We start from the raw sequence: 18180 nt of genomic DNA, 5'->3' as shown, positions 1-18180 counted from the left end.
TTGGCTAGGCAAGTGCTTATTCTACTGAGCTATCTCCCCGGGCCACTGTTTTACTTTTATAAAAGGCACAGCCATATGAAAGCTAACGTCACTTTATAACTCAGACTTCTGGGCCTCAGGTCCAGTGCTAGCACTCTCATCTGTGAAAATTACATGATCTGCTCAAGTCCTTGTCTTGTCCTATTCACAGTGGAAACAAAGAAACTGAATCTATTATGAAGGATTAAGTGATGCAATTCCTAGAGTGTTCACAGTGCTGATATGGGGACCTCAGGTAGACCAATGGTATTGAACATAAAACAGAATGGGGCCCATCAAAATACATGCAACCTGTTTTGGAGAACAGTATGAAGCTATTCAAGAAAGATAAGTGTTAAAAAAAAAAAATTCCTAGACCATTCAGCAAAGTGCCTGAAAATGAATTTTTATTAAATGTGTTGCTATTAATATTCATTTATACTGGAAAAATCCATTCATGGTACTGTAAAAGTTATCATTTTTGCCACCTGAAGTATCTGTGAATTATTAGCTAAAATAATCAGGGGTCGGGGAGATGGCTCAGTAGAATAAGTGCTTGCCTGGCAAGCGCAAGGCCCTGAGTTCAATCCCCTGTTGAACCAAAAAAAAAAAAAAAAACAAAAAAATCAATAAAATTGTTCTCAAGTACTTTGACTCTAAAGGATGTATGCAAGTACAAAGATCCCTTCCCGTTCGGGGCAGTACTCATACTTCTTGTAGCTGCTCAATGGACTAGCTTTGCCTTGTGCCTTGTCTTCTTACCACTTCCAAAGGCTTTCTGCAAATACATCCCTCCTCCTATGTCTCCTGAGAACTGAAACAAGCATTCTTTCCTTTTCCTGGGCTAAACAATCCAGAACCAGGCAATGTAATCTAGCTGTATGTTCTGAGACATAGCTGCTTCTAGGAGATAAGGCTATAAGCCAGCTAAAATAGCTTACTTATGAAGACTAATAATTTGTTCATTAATACTTTAAAGCCTTCATCTCAATGTACCCATCAACCCAACACTATTATGTCATAAATCCTCTTTAGTCTTCCCCTGTTCTCTACCTTACAACACTCATTCCAAGCCCTAAAACTACCATTATCCTTGTCTTACTTCCTTTACAAAACTATTAAGATGCTAAGAGGTGTCTTCCCATAATGCAGTAGATCTAATAAGCTTAACTTACTCTAAATAATAGTTCATTCTATTTGTCTTCTCACAGAGCCGATGACTACAACCCTAGCTTGTAACATTTAATGGTTCTTCACTATCTCCAGACTAGGATCTTGCCAAGTGGTACTACATACATTATCCTTAAGAGAATATATGCTAAGGTGATCCATACTACCTCCATGGGATCATACATCATTTATTTATGTATTTATTTACTTATTTATGTAGTACAGGGTCTACAGGGTCAGTACACAGGTAGCAGTCATAATGATCCTCCTGTTTTCAGCCTCCCAAGTGCTAGGATTACAGGTACATGCCACCACACCCAGTCTCAATTGCTATCTCAGTGCAAGTTGGGGGTGGAGCTGACACGGCACACCAGGGATGGAACCCTGGCGCCTGCATCTGCCTAAGCAGGTGCTTTAATTCACTGAGCTATCCGGACGGCCCTAGGATCACATATCATTTATGTCCCCACACCTGAAGTTATTCTTCCAAAACCTGGTGATACTGGCAGTACCACTTTACAAGTAGCATGCTGCATAGTATGTGGCCACTGTTTAATAGTTTTAGCAATTGTTTTCATTGCTAATCTAATCATCTACTATTTCAGCTACTGTTCCAGATTCTGTAAATAGAAAACCAAGACTTAGCTCCTTCCCTTAAACATTTCAAAATCTTGCCAGCAAATAGCAATAGTAAATTAAGTAGAACAGTACAGACCTGGAAAGATCTCCAGATTTTCATAGAAGGTATTCTAGAACCTAAAATATTATCTTTTCAAAATACTACTTTTTACACTGTGAATAATTTCCTATGTACAAAACAATGCATAAATAGAAGTAAAAATGAATGCCTATGAAGTTACACTCAGCTCAATAACTGACATACTTAGAGCCTAACAACTTGCAATTGTAAGACAAAGGCAATTTAGTATATTAAAAATGTGTGGCACCAGGCTTCCAATGGTGTGAGATATAGACTTCGTTATGACACAAGCTAAGTGTGGGATATCTCTTCACATCTCAAAAATACCACTTCTGTTAAATTAAAGGACTGAACAAAGTGAATAGAAGGGGTCTCTTGGCCAGTGGGCTCTTGGGGTGCTTACTCCCACCTGCTCTCCCTTATGCCCAGCATACTCTGCACGCACTCACCAGCACCTCCTCCCATTTTCTTCTTCCCAGTTTCTTTACTCTTAGCTTTCCAGCATGAAGAAACATCATCTTCCTAAATTTAAAACAAAACCTTGCCTTGACCCGACAGCTCTACTCTCCTTCCTTTGACAGTCCAAATCTGTGAACATACGGGCTACAGTGAAACGTCCACTGCCCCATGACTGTAAGCCCTGTGGTCTTCCTCCTAACTCGATGCTCTGAGTCACTGAGGCCTTCCAGACAAGCGCAATAATTCTGCTTGTATTCAGCTGCCAGGATGTGATCAGCACTTTCTAAAAGCTCGTGTGCCATTTACGACCCTGCTCCATCCTGGCATCTCCTCTGTGAATGCAGTTCCATACTGCAAAGATCAGTTTTGTTTCCTGCTACAGAATTTATCTGTGAAGTATGAGATCATCAAAAGTTTTACCAGATAGAAGAATAAATACTCATTAAAATGATAATGTCACATGAATCCAGACATGACACAATTTAGATATGATTTATGGAGAAAGAATAGAAAATACCACCTTCTTTGTCATCAGTCACATCGATTGCAGTTCATCAGCAAATCAGTCTCCTCATCTAGTCTAGCTAAGTTTCTCTAAAGATTTTGAAATTTTACTTGTGGGAGACTGGAATTTAAACTATTATGAATTCTAATCTAGTAGCTACTAATTCAGGGAGCTTTTTGCAATGCACTTCAAGAAGCTGCATGAACTGTTTGGGGGATAAAAGGGAACATAGGGGTAAATGACCTTACAGCACAAACTCAGGTCTCTCTGGCCTCTCAGCAAGCTTCAGGGCCTCGTGCATGCCTGCAGCTGAGAGCTTCCGGTTGATATTCCGGTACTGGCACTGGAGCAGGCTGCGGTAGGTGGTCCTCAGATCCCGATTGAAGAAGGCATATATAAAAGGGTTAATAAGAGAGTTTGCATAGCCCAGCCACAGACATGTCCTCTCCACCCACAGCGGGATGCAACTGCAGGCAGTGCCACAGATGAAGGGCCTGGCTGTCGAGAGGAGGAAGAACGGCAGCCAGCACACAGTGAAGGCCCCAACAATGATCCCCAAGGTGGTGGCTGCTTTCTGCTCCCTCTTAAAGATGGAGATGTTTTTCCTTTCATGTTTGAGGAGTCTGGAAAGGTTTGCGCACTCTTCCACCTCCTTCTGTAGCTTCACCATGCCGTTCAGAGAGATGATGCTCTCGGGCTGCACGCGAGGGAAGCCAGGGAACTTGTGTTTGGCAGCGCTCTTCCTGGCAGCCTTGTAGATCTGGTAGTACATGAACAGCATGACCGACATGGGGATGTAAAACGCCACTGCGGTGGAGTAGATGGTGTAGCCAAAATCCTGGCTAATCAAGCAAACCTTGTCATCGTTCACATTCTGAGCCCAGCCAAAAAGTGGGGGCAGAGTGATGGAGGCTGAGAGGAGCCAGACGGAGAGGATCATTTTCGCCATGCATTTCCCATTCTGCCGCACAGGGTACGTGAGAGGCCTGGTGATCCCAAGGTACCTGAGGGAGAAATGGAAAGACGACCAGTGATTACCGGGATTTACAACTGCTAGCAGAGGGTACTACCAGCCAGGCACAAGTTCTCACCACAACCCAGTATAGAGGTAGTGATGTCATTTCCACTTCACAGAAAGGTAAACTAAGACTCTGAGATGCAACTTATAGTTTTTTCCAGGTCAGACAGTCAGCCAGCAGCACTGTCAGACTCGGCCTCATGGCCCGATGACCCTGACGTTCTTGTAGGGTCATATGCCTTTTTATATGTTGCAGCTCCTGACAATCCATACAGTCAATCTCAGATTGAACACCAGCCCTCCCCTCATGACCAGAGTCACCAAACTGAGCCAAGGGCAAGACATCCGACCTGATGCAGGATCTGGGACACATCTCCTCTCATTAGCAATTTGTCTACCACACTCCACCGCTGTCTGCTCATGATTTCTGCAGCCATTTCAATTCAGGACAGCTTTTAAGTCATTTTAACTTCCACTTTACAGAGTAGCAAAGGTATTTCCCTGCAATCACAGGCGTTCAGGGGACATTTTGGAAATCCGAAGGTTTTGGAGTGGAAAGTAGAAAATGATTGAGTAATTTTGTTTTTGCTTGTTTTTACCCCCAAAATATTCTAATGCAGCAGCAACATTAGAGGTGCATTCTATAAAATAAGAACAGCTTTATTCATTATTCCAGGTCTGAGGTGGGCCACAAGAGAGGATACAATTATGAAAATTATTATGCAAATCCAACATTTTCTCTATGCTTAGTTCTACATGTAGAATACATACTTCCTCATCTGTATTAGGATTTCTAATGTAACAGAGACTCAGCAAAAAGTGAAAACATATACAATCTGCCAAGTACTTAATACTTTTCAGTTTTTCCATCCTGTTCTCTATACTTATGTCTTCACCTCTTATCTCTGTTTCTTAAGTGCTTTGGGTAGGACGCACAAAGCACTTAAGAAACAGAGATAAAAGCTGGGTTTTTTTTTCTGCCTTTATGTACCTATATGATGCATTCTTGAAACATGGAAGAGGAAAGGTAAGAGTTGGCAAAATGTCAATGGCTTATTTTATGTAAATGGGTCATTTGGTAGAATTGAACATGAAAAAGTTCTACTAGAAATACTCTGATGTTTAAATTATTGTACAAAAGCCCTGTATCATGCCTGCACAATGAAAACTGGCATAGCAGCAACACTTGTGAGAAAAACTGCAGTACACACAGTAAGAAGCTAAGTCAAATCTGCTTACTCATCAAGAATGGCTCTTCATTCCTTAAATAAACACAGGCATGCCTGGGTATGCACTGAGAACTGATTCTAGCACACCACCATGGAAACCAAAATTTGTGGGTGCTCAGTCCCCTTAAACAAAGCAGCAGAGGAGCCAGAAATGTAGCTCAGTAGTAGAGGAATTGTCTAACATGTGTAGCCCTCAGCTTAATCCTCAGCATCACTAATTAATTAATTGGGATAGTGTCTTCACACCTGAACATATCCTTCTTTATACTTTGTGTCATAGTTGATTACTTATAATACTTAATACAATATAAATATTGGGTAATAATTATAATACTTTATAGTTTAAGGAACAATGGCCAGAAAAAAGTTTGAACATGTTCAATACAAATACAGCCGCACCACATAGCACACTATCTGCCACTCCCTGAATCTGTGGGCGCAGAACCCATAGATACAAGGGGTTGACCTTATCAATGGAGCTCTTTCTGCATGTCAAGAACTATTCAAAATGGTAAGGATACAGCAGAAAATAAAAGTTACAAAAATCTTGAAAGCAGATGCAAGGGGAAAGGATGTGGATGAAAGAAAGGTCTAAGACCATAATAGTTTTTTTTTTTTCAGTACCGGGGATTGAACTCAGGACCCTGCACTTGCCAGGCAAGTGCTCATTCTACTGAACTATCTCCCTGGGCACTAAGACCATGATAATGTTAAAGAAGACTTCAGTCCTCTCCAAGCCCTCACGTGTGCAGTTCACTGACCCCACACTTTGCAAGATCTCTGATGAAGCTGCACCACAAACACTACCCTTATGTTTGCCAGCTGAAGTTAGGATTATGCTGGAGTTACCAAGTAGAAAAGAGCAGAAGGAGATTATGCAAGAATGGAAGACTATGAGCTGGGGAAAAGTGAAGGAAAAAAGAAAGGAGTTGGGAAGAAGCCAGGGAGAGGGAAAGAGAAAGAGAGTGAAATTGGATAAGGTTTGACTTGTATGGGATGACCTGCTTCCTAAATTATGGAAGTAAAATTCTGGAGAACTTTAAAGTAAAAAAGAAGCCCTGAAGAAAGATATTGGCACTGTCTATTTGGCTATAATAAAGATAATCTAGGCTGAAGGCTCAGTGTAGACACTGTAATATAGAAGTGTCTCCCTCCTTTGAACTACTTCAGCAACTTCCTCTAGGTATTTGCTGATGGATGGGCATCCCTTGCCCATCTTTCTTTTAGCTCTAGTCCTTGCTCTTTGTCACTTGCTGTGGGTGTTGTCTTTTGGGTACCACCTCTCTTTCACAACAGCCTAAGCAGACTTTCCTGAGAGCTGCAATTTGATTTCTCTTTTGCGTTCATCTAAAGGAATTAATTGCCTGCTCCCAAGCCACCAAAGCAGTGCCAAGGACCTGATGAATTCACCATAGAATTTTACCAAAACTTCAGGGAAAAACAAGTCAAATTCTCTTCACACTGTTTCTTAAAATTGAAAGGGAAGGAACATTGCCAAACTTGTTCCTTAAAACTAGAATTACCACAATACTAAAAATCAGACAAGGACTTAATAGAAAAATAACCAAACAAAATATAAGCCAATTTCCTCAATGAACACAGATGCAAAAGTCAACCACATAAAGCAAAGAGAATATAACAATTCATTAAAAAGATCATGCATTGAAACCAAGTCAGCTTCATCCTATGGATGCAATGGTCGTCAAACATATTTTAACCAATGTATCACACAGAGAGAAGGAAACAGGAAAGTCCTATGATTATTTTAACGCATGCACAAGAAGTCTTTGATGAAATCCATTATGTGATCAACAAATAGAGATATACAATATACAAACCTTACCTCAAACTGATGAAAGCCATTTATGGTAAACCCACTGCCAAGATCATGCTAGGTTTTATTTGACTGTAATATGAGTACATATTAATAAATTATAATAAGCGCTCTTCTTACTTGTGTGAAAAGCTACAATAAAACTTCATAACAAAGTAACTAGAATAGCAATAGTCAAAATATTAAAGGAAATGACCTTAGAGGAATGGCCAAAATGTGACCCAGAGTACAAGTCATAGAGAAAATATGACTTTCTCTTATAAAGAATAAACAAACAACTTAAAGGGAAAAAAACTTCCTTTTCAAAGAACAAAAAGAAACTAATAGTAAATGAAATAAATTAGTATGTATCTTAAAATAGTTTTGAAACAATGGAATAGATAATAGATAATTTAGGGAATTATTTAAATTTCTCTCTACATCTTGTTTATCATATATATTCATTATATATTATACTATTATAATATATAATATATAATCACATTTTAGACATATTTTTCTTTATGCATTCATCTGCTGATTGACATATATTGGTTTTCAAGATCCAGCTATTATAAATTGTGCTACTATAAATACAGGCATGTATGTATTTCTGAAGACTTGAACTCTTTGGGGAAAATACCTAGAAGGGGATAACTGAGTCAAATGGAAATTCTCCTTTTAGATTTTGAGGAATCTCCCCCGAGGTTTCTACAGTAGTTCTACTAGTTTACATTTCCACCAGCTCTAGAGATGGGTTCCTTTTCTCCTCACAAGTTCATCAGTACTTATTGCTTGATTTCTTGACGATATCATTCTTTCTGGGTCAAGATGGTATCCAGCATATTTTTAATTTGTATTTCTCTGAAGGGCAATGATGATGATGAAGGTTTTTTGAAGTGTTTAATGGCCAACTGTACTTCTGATAAATGTCTATATATTTCAGTAGACCATCTTTTGATCATGTCTTTTATTTTATGGGTCAAGTTTTTTGAGTTCTTTATACATACCAGATGTCAATTTTCTATCTAAAAGCAATTTCTTTCCCATTCTGCAGGCTGTTCCTTCACTCTCTCAGTTGTTTGCTTCTCTGTGCAGAAGCTTTGCTTTGCTTTGTTCTGTGTTTTTTATTTGACAATTAAGAAATTTATTTGACTTTAGCATTTTAAATGAATAAATAGGAAAGATGCAATTGTAGGGAAAAAGTTGCTTCCTGGGTCTTTTTTCTCTCCAACACCCTCCCACTTATGTTGCATTATATCCCCAGTGCTTTCCCTGTCCTTCACTTTAAAGAGAAAAGGCAAGGAAAAAAAAATACTAAGACAGTAAGCAAGTAACAGTGGTTAGTATATTGCTTGTTATCTTCAAAGTAGTTGCTCAGATTATAAAATATAGGTATAAAAAATGATATAAGCATTTTTTTTTGGTGGTACCAGGGATCGAACTCAGGACCTTACGCTCGCCAGGCAAGCACTTATTCCACTGTGCTATCTCCCCAGCCCCCACAAACCTTTTTCAATAAAGAAATACAAGCTAGTAGTATAGTGACCTAATATATATATATATATATATATATATATATATATTCATATATGTGAATATATACAAATATATAGAATATATACAAATATCTTATACACACACACTTAATTTTCATTTTCCCTTCCTTTTCTCCTTTCCCCCATCCCAGTTGCTCTTTCCTTTTGAACAGTTTCTTCCCATTCCCCAATATCTATTGTAGATTTTGGATCTTGTCTACTCTTTCAGGTTCTCACACCAGGGAGACAACACCATGTTTATATATGTGAGTCTAATTCATTTCCCTTATGAGTATGGTCTCAGGTTGCATCCATTTACCTATAAAAGTCTCAAGTCTATCCTTTTTTATAGTTAAGTAGTACTCCATTGTATAAAAATACCACATCTTGTATACTCATTTCTCAGCTGAGGGGCATTTGGGTTGTTTCCAAGATTTAGCTATGACAAATTGCATTTCTATAAACATGGGTGCACATATATTGCTGTGGTGTGATGATTTTAATTATTCTGGAAAAATATCCAGGAAGGGAATAGCTGGGTTGAATGGGACCTCCAGTCCTAGTTTTTTATGTAATCTCCACATTGATTTCAATAGTGGTTGTAACCATTCTACACTCCCACCAACAGTAGAAACGGGTTCCTTTTTCCCTACAGCCCCTGCCCCAGCAATTGTCGTTAGTTGTTTTCTGCATGATAGCCATTCTTTCTGGGGTGAGATGGAATATCAGTGTTATTTTAATTTGCATCTCTTACATGACCTACGATGTTCAACATTTTTTCATGTACTTATTTTCTACCTGTATTTCTTCATCTGAGAAGTGTACATTCATTTCACATGCCCATTTTTTGATTGGGTTTTTAAATTTCGGGGGAGTCTGACTTTTTTCAATTCTTTATATGTTCTGTATATAAATATAAAAGTTGTCTGAAGGACAACTAGCTAACATTTTTTCCCATCCTGTGGGTTGTCTTTTCACTCTGAGAGTAATTTCTTTGATGTACATAAGCTTTTCAATGAGATCTCAGTTGTTGACTCTTTGGAATATTTGCTGTGCAGTTTGGATTCTGTTCATGAATTTTCTGCATACACTTATGTCTTCAAGATTTCTGCCCACTTTGTCTTCTAGTAGATTAAGAGTTTCTGGTTTTTGATTTTTTTTTTAGTGTATTTAGTACAGGGTCTACAAGGTCTCAATACACACATTAGATTTGTAGTGATCCTCCTGTTTTCAGCCTCCCAAGGCTGGGATTATAAGCATGTGCCACCAGACTCAATCTCATTGCCTGTCTTAGGGCGTCCCAGAGGCAGGGCCAGCAGGGCAAGCCAGGGATGGAACCTGGTTGCTGAGGAGAGTTTCTGTTTTAATATTTACATTTTTTTATTCATCTTGACTGTAAGTTTAGTGACTGGTGGTAGGCATGTATCTAGTTTTAGTCTTTGGCATATGGGAAGCCATTTTCTCCAGCACCACTCATTAAGGAGGCCATCTTTCTTCCAATAAATATGTTTGCCCCCTTTATCAAAGGTAAGGTGCTAAGTGTGTCTGTAGTTCAATAGCACAGAAGTTTTTTTAATTTTATATGATCCTACTTGTTGATCCTAAATAGTACTTCTCAGGCCATTGGGGTCTTGCTCAGAAAGTCCTTGTCTTCAAACGTTTTACCTATTTTATCCTCCAGCAGATTAAGTAATTCTGTTTTAATATTTAAATTTTTTACCCATTTTGTTTTAGTTTAGCACCTGGGAAGATACATAGGTCTGTACACAATCTTTTCCATTGGAATTTCCAATTTACCTACTACCATTTTTATTTTTATTTATTTATTTTACTTTTTTGTATTTTAGGGAAGGGGCTGCAGGGTGTCCAGGGTCTCACTACTAGATCAGAATCGTAGTGATCTGCCTGTTTACAGCCTCCCAAGAGCTGGGATTACAGGCGCGTGCCACCATACCCAGTCTCAATTACTGTGTCAGCATGCCCCGGGGGTGGGGGCAGCACGGTAGGCCCGGGCATCGAACCCCTGGCCCCTTTCCCTGCTTGCAGGTGCTTTAATCTGCTGAGCTATTTGGCTGGCCCCCCATAACCATTTTTAAAGAAGTTATTTTTCCTCTATTTTATGTCTTTGGCCCCTTTTGTCAAAAAAAGAAACAACCCCATGGCTGAATGTTCCTGGGGTTGTTTCCGCAACCTCTTTTCAGTTCCTCTGACCCACATGAATTTTCTCATGTTGTTTTAATCATAATAGCCTTGCAGTATAACTTCAAATCTGGGATCATGGTGTTTCCTGCTTTGCTTTTGTTACCCAGGATGAATTTTGCTATTTAGGATGCTTCTGTTACTTACGAATTTTAGGGTGGTTTTCTCTAGGTCTGTGAGAAATGCTGCTCATATTTTGACTTGAATTGCATTAGATCGATATATCAGTTTTGGAAGTACAATCATGAAGATTATACCAGTTCTGTGTATCCAGGAACAGGGGATATCTTTTTATTTTCTGATATCCTCTTCCATTTCCTTTCTCCGAGTGAAATGTTTCACTTACAGTTTGTAACTCCTAAATAGGCAATTTCTCTTGGTGCTTCACTACACAATATGGTATGTACACACAATGGAGAACTAGTCAGTCATCAAGAAGGATTTAGTTCAAGTCACTCAGTAGGAAAATAGATGCCTCTTGAGATCACAATGCTAAGTGAAATAAATCAGACACAGAAGATTCTCTTATATGAGAAACACTAAATATAAATAAATCTAAGAGAGAAGATGGAAAACAAATGGAGACTTCTAGAAATGGGAAGGGGGTCGAAGGAAGAGAGCAAAGGGGAGGTCAGAGAAAAGTGGCAGTCAGAGTGACCAGGATGCAGTAGGTACTTGCACCACCACCTCCCCAGGGGATTGTAAGTATTGCACAGTGTGAACATAATATACACCAATAAAAATAGCATAAAATGGCTTGGGCCCATGTTAAGAAAACAAAATGTTGCTGAGATATGTGAAACAATACTTAAACCCAATGAAAAAACCTTCAGTATCATGAAAGTGCCAGTTTTTTGTCCATTCATCTATAAATACCAAATAATCCCAACTGAATAATCTAGTAGGGCTTTTTGTTAGTTTGACCAATTAATTTTGAAGTTCACCAAGTCCAATTTTAAAAACGGATAGATACATAATTTGTAAAGTAATGGTAAATTCTTAGCCTATAAAAACAGTATAAGGTCACAGAATTAAAACCCCAATAATAGTTATTCAGAAATAGAATAGATCGGATTCATAGATAGAGTCAAATATTTAAGAATTTGGGGTCAGAGAGATGGCTCAGTAGAATAAGCAAGTGCAAGGGCCTGAGTTCAATCCCTGGTTCTGCCAGATAAAAAAATTTTTTTTTTTAAATTTTAAGAATTTAAGAGAAAGTCACTTTGAATCAGTAGTAAAAGATTGAATATTTGTAAATTCTGACAATTAGCTAGCAATTGGGACAAAAATATTATTATTTCTTTGTATTTCATCTTATTAAATATGAATCCCAAATACATTAAAGATTATTATGTAAAATTTAAACCACAAGATTATTATGAGAAAATATAGGTATCTGGTCAATCCTGAGATGAAGAGTCACTTTGAGTAGGATTAGAAAAGAATTTGAAACTACAAAGTGAAATATTAATAAATTTTTGTAACAAAATTTTATAAACAAAAATAAAGAAATGACAGTTTAATCAAAAAATCACTATAGACAGAATTAAAAGACAGATAACAAATTTGGAATCTAAATAACAGTCCTTATAGTCACAGATCTCTCACAAGTTATAAAGAAGACAACCAATTTATCAAGACATACTAATGGCCAACAAGTTCATGAAAATACATAGAACTTCACTAATAAGCAACGATAGGAAAATTTTAGAATAATGACATATATTGGTTATTTGTTAGTTTTTAAAAAGAAAAGGTCCAATATTGAAAAATTGTTCAAAAACATTTTTTGGTATGGACCCTTTATTACTTTGCTAGGGGAAATGTCAGCATAGGCAGCCGCTCTGCAGGGCGATGTGGGGGGTGGTACCCACCATCATTCATTCACCCTTTGGCTCAGCAATAGGACTTTTAGGAATTTTTCTTAATAAAGTTATATAAATGCAAAATGGCTAATGTACAAAGATATTAACTAAACACAATACACACAGAAAAGATGTAATCTAAGTATCTGCTAATAGATTAGATGAATCATAATGTGTATCATATACCCTAATGTGTATATGTATAAAGATATGTTTAAAAATAATAATATATGTATGTATTTATTACATAAAAACAACAAATGGATAGAAAATGACACCTAGTATTCAAAGATAAATAATAGAATATATCATATAATGTGTTATCTTTTTATGTAAAATTGAGTATATATTTGTGCATGTGGGTATATAAAAACATATCCACCAAAATATCAATAGCAATTTTATCTGCGTTGTAGAAATATTTGAGGTTTTAAATTTTTTCTTTATTGTTTTCTGTGCTTGATTTTTTTACTATAAGCATGTTAAAAATGCTATTTTAATTTTCAGAACAAAATAAAATATTTAAAAAGTTTCTGTGATTACTAATTTAACTACAAGATTCTGGCAGTGTAGGGAATCTGGTTATATAAGCCTTAAAAACCTGATAATTAAATCTTACATTGTTTTATTTGATAAGCTTGTCAAAAGTACTTCATTATATCCATAAATTTATACAAAAAACAGAATTCATTAGCATTTAAAAATCCTATAATTAACTATATTAGTATTCAGGGAAGTATTTGTTCAATTTATTTGTTTATTCTCCCAAACACTGTATAGGATAAATCCTACCTTCAAGGAAGAAAAAGAAAAGAAAAAAACCTTAGAATATTCTTGAATATTCACAGTTGCTATTTATCAAACTAGCAATTTATACTCACTATTAATTGCAATGTAGAGTGTTGACAAAGCTTTCTGAATTTGACTTCAAAATGCATATGAGTGTTAGAACACAGGAAATCGCAGAGACAAAAGCCATAAAGTAGCATATAATTATGAAATGTATGCAGCTCACAGTAGGGGTTCCACTGAAGTAGGAGTTCACAAAAAAGAGGACTAGGGAGCTATAATCTGCGTAGAGAGGGACTGGAAGCAAATTAACTCCTCTGCCTAGCTTCCCCTCTAACTTTACATACACTGTAGACAATGGTTCTTTAATTAAAAGACTACCCCTGAGTTTCACTGGAATGGAATAATAGCTTAAAGGGTAAAACAAACTGGGTGGTACTATTCTGAAATACAGTGACTTTTGGTGTTTGGCTTTAAAAAGGTTTACACACTATAAAATCTCTTCTAGGAGAACTTCTCCTTTATGGAAGAAAAACCCACTAAAATATCTGGATTACATGAGTGGTCCCCAAAACTGCTGAAGTATTGGAATCATTTAGGTTCTTTGGAAACATGCAAATTCCCACACTCTCCTTCTCTTTCAAGATTTGGAGAGCCAGAAGCTTGTATTTTGAGCTCACCACTGTAGGTCACTTTCCCAAATATTGTTGTCAAACTGCCTTTCCTCATTCACCTATATCTGTCATAAGAGGATCTTTTTCTTTTCTTTTTTATATTTCATCTTAATTGTATACTTCCCCTTGAGTCTGAGAACTCATCATGAGTGATGACTCCATCATTTCAGCTAGCAATTCTACCTCCCAGAGACTATGTGAGGTAGCATGGTTTTCATGTCTGAAGACGAAGGTTTTTTTTTTTTTTTTTTGGCGGAACCGGGGATTGAACTCAGGCCCTTGCACTTGCCAGGGAAGTGCTTATTCCACTGAGCCATCTCCCGGGCCCTGACGGGTTTTTCTTTAAATGCACAATATAAGCAAGGTTTTATAAACATTCTAGCCAGAGCTCACAATGAGATTTAAAGAGAGAGAGAGAGAGAGAGAGAGAGAGAGAGAGAGAGAGAGTTGTGTTGTGTTGTGTTGTGTTTTGAGATAGTCCCACTATTTAGTTTAGGCTGTCTTTGAACTCACTATGTAACCCATGCTGGTCTTAAACTTATGGTGATCCTTCTGCCTCAGCCTTCTGAGGACAGGAATTACAGAGGTGTACAGCTGTATCATAAATTTTTGTGTATAAATAAGAAAGCTATCTGTATGTGTGTGCATACATCCCTGTGCAGCTGAAATAAAAGTTTCACAAAACTATGTTTAACACTGTAACTACTGTTCCTCTTTTAATCTATACTGTTTACATTTTGAAAGTGGTAGTTTTAATTCACAAAATTAATCTCATAATTCAATAATGCATCACGGCATGTAGTTGGAAAATCACTGGCCTTCAATAAGTGAATCCTGAAGGAAATGCAAATTGAAAGTACAATGAGATATCTCAGCCATCACAATAAAATTAAGAGTGATGATTATGATGCCAATAATTATAATGCCAAATGCTCTGTGAACATATGTAGCAATTCTAAGGATTGTACACTACGGGTAGAAGTATAAATTGATGCAGTAACTTTGGAAACTACTTTTAATATCCACTAAAACTGAATATTATATACTCTATAATTCAGTAATTCTTCTAGCTACATATTATGAAGCCAAAATACATGTACAAGCATGTTCATATCAACACAATAGGCAACAGATCGAAATGAAATCAACCCATTCTAAAAGAGTTAATTAGTATAACCCTAAAATTGTAGAATGGGTATGTGAATGGTGATACATGTTTACAATGGAATTCTATGAAAGGAGAAAGAACCAATGACCACTTAATGAACATGGGTGACTCTCACAAACATGTTACCCAAAGAGGATGCACTGTGCAAAGGCAGGCACAACTGCAGCAGCACCCACAACAAAATCAGTCAAAACTAACAGTGGTGAGCACCTGGGGAGAGGGTGTGTTAATGCATGAGACAATGCGAGGGAAATTTTTTAACTTTTTGTTTTGTATTTTTTTCTTTCTTTCTTTCTTTCTTTCTTTCTTTCTTTCTTTCTTTCTTTCCTTTTCTCTCTCTCTCTCTCTCTCTCTCTCTCTCTCTCTCTCTCTCTCTCTCTCTCTCTCTCTCTCTCTCTCTCTCTCTCTCTCTCTCTCTCTCTCTCTCTCTTTCTTTCTTTTTTTTGAGACAGTCTTGCTATGCAGTTCAGGCTGGCTTTGAGCTCACTTTGTAGCCCATGCCAGTCTCGAACTCACCAGACTCCTGCCTCTGCCTCACGCGCTGGGATTGTAGGTGTGCATCACCAAGCCAGGCTATGAGGGAATTTCTGAGTTCTGTAAATGTTCTATTTTTTTTATCCAAGTGTGCTAAATGTGTGTGCTCTCTTTTTAAAAATCAAAAGAGCTGTTCAGTTATGACTATAATTTATATATGTTCCAGATGTACATAAATACGTTTTTTCATTTTAAGGAAATTTACAAAAATACCTTGGACTTATGCCATTAACCTAGATTTTGATCCATTTTCTAAGACCATTATCATATAGCTTCATTATGCTCTTCAGGCAGCTTCACAGTGTTTACAAGTTGCAATTATAGTTAAGAACAGTAAACAATATTCACTGTAATCCCAATATTGAAGGAAAAGCGAAAAAAAAAGAGGCAAAATTAAACAAAGGTTGGAAATAGAATAAAAAGAATCTTAGGTTTTCTGCTCAAGGCTGAATCAAGATGCTTCCCAGGTGTTCTCAGGTTGTTGGCCAAATTCGCTTCCTTGTATCAAAAAGCTCAGTAAAGTTGTCTTCAAGGCCCCAGGTAAGCAGCTGCTACAGGTCTGAATCTCTCTAACCTCTCCAGCCTCCTTAACAAGGACCATCTGATTAGATCAGGGCCACTGACATTCAACAAAAAGAAACTATACTGAACATGCCAACTAGGGAAAGAGACTCTTTAGGGCCACCTTAAAACTCTGCCTACCTCTCTTCCTTGATAAAAGAAAACTAAGATAATTTTTCCACCAGGTAGATTAAGTGAAGACCTACTAATCAGATTATAAAAAGCCATCTAATAAAACTCATCTTGCAAAGGCTATCAAAAAGCAGTTAATTTTCACTGTATTTGTCTCTGTTGTTCAACTTGGGATTTTTGCCCAATAAATAGGTAAAACTCCCTATATGTCTATGAACAATATCAAATGAATTTTTAGATAATTACAGAAAGTTATAAAAATGAATAGTGAAGAGCAGTAAGAGTGAACCTTGAATTATATGTGGATTATTTTGCTATAATATCATTTTATCATTATAATTTTCTACTCATTGACTTTGTATCTAAGTCAACTAATCAGCCAGCCAGCACTCCTAAGTGTCACAAAGAAATATGCAAAATGGTCACTCTCGAAATCTTAATGCTCATTTTATTTTTCTGTATGAATTCAGATGTTTTATGTTTCTTTTTTTGTATTTTTGCAATGAGTTAACTGTTTTATAGTGAATACATACAACTCTCAAAAAATGAAACTATTGTCTAAAATACTGCAAAGTGTTAAATTTTTATTAATTTTAGACTATTTCTCTTTTTCAAGTATATGCGTATATTGTGAAATGCTGGCCACAATCAAGTTAGTTAACACATCAATAACCTCAGTTTACATTTCCATAGTGTGCAATTTCCCTATTGCAGAAGAGGAATTAATCATGTACAGAAGAGGGATTGCCCACGCAAAGGGAGGCTCTCTACACATGAGGGAAAGGGTCTAGGCTGCCAGGTAGAACATAGATGAAAATGTCTTAATTGTTCAGAAATAGATCTTTGCCATGGATTGTGGTTCTTGCAAGGGGAACAATATAATGCAGGACACATTCTGTAATATGATTTTATCATGAATCATTCAAAGAATTACATACAACAAGTTCCAGAAATCTGTCCACACACTAAACACTGAAGAATCCAGCTGAGGGCCTACAGCTCATAACAATGCCTCCCACAAATCCACCGGGAGGCCGAGAGGCCACAACAAAGTCTCATGCAGGCCCGCTTCACAGATCTGTGCTGGGAAGGCCCACAGGTCACTGGTGGAGGCTAGGAAGTCAATGCCAGCAGGATGAAGGATTTGTGCTAGCAAGCTGAGGGATGTGAACTGGAGCTAGGAAGCAGAAGCTAGGAAGCAATGCTCAAGGTAAGCACCAGAGCTCCCTTAAAAGTACACAGCCATCCTCAGCAACAGTGAGGTCCCAAGCTCCTCCAGCAATGAGGAGAGCCAAGTTCCCTTCAAGAAAGCCAATGCAACAAGCTTCTCCAGGAGGCTAAGCAGTGCACCATCTTCCCCTCCAAAGCCAGGAAGTGATGCTCAAGGTGAGGACCCAAGCTCCTGCAAAGTTCACTGGGAAAGCCAGCATAACAAGGTCCTCCAGCAGGGCAGCCCAAGGGAGCTAGAGCTTCCAACAGCTCCAACAGCTTCTCCAAACAGCAGCCCTAACAGTGTTTTGGCAGCTTCTCCCATTCTGCTTTTATGGTTCTGGCAATAGCCCTCAGGTGGGCCTCCCGCACCTGCACCACACTAGTTCAACTCAGGTAGGTGTAAGAAGTTGCCCATCAGTTAGCTATCCACCACAATCTTATTAATATTTTAGCATGTATCTTCTCACTTTTGCTTTTGGGAGTTGCCTCCCTTATAATTATTGCACACACTTGTTCTTCTACCGGTTTTGGCAATGAAGACTGATGATGATAAGGCAAGGAAAGGTAAACTATAGGCCAACTTCAGGCAGTGCTCT

At 37.7% G+C, this 18180-nt stretch overlaps 1 protein-coding gene across 2 annotated transcripts in view; it reads right to left on the bottom strand.

The window, feature by feature from the left end:
* Positions 1-18180, bottom strand: part of Htr7 (5-hydroxytryptamine receptor 7) — a 152630-nt gene that overhangs the window by 6768 nt on the left and 127682 nt on the right. The window contains exon 2 of one of the 2 annotated variants that reach the window (XM_004632069.1): positions 3096-3856. In XM_004632069.1, the coding sequence (XP_004632126.1) occupies positions 3097-3856 (760 nt within the window). In that variant the 3' untranslated portion in view covers position 3096. The remainder of the gene's footprint in view (positions 1-3095; positions 3857-18180) is intronic. The other variant, XM_004632068.2, reaches the window with a different exon arrangement.

This window comes from Octodon degus, unplaced genomic scaffold (assembly GCF_000260255.1).
Source record: "Octodon degus isolate 3935 unplaced genomic scaffold, OctDeg1.0 scaffold00046, whole genome shotgun sequence".
Classification (NCBI taxonomy): Eukaryota; Metazoa; Chordata; class Mammalia; order Rodentia; family Octodontidae; genus Octodon; species Octodon degus.
This window is presented reverse-complemented; position numbering and strand designations above follow the sequence as displayed.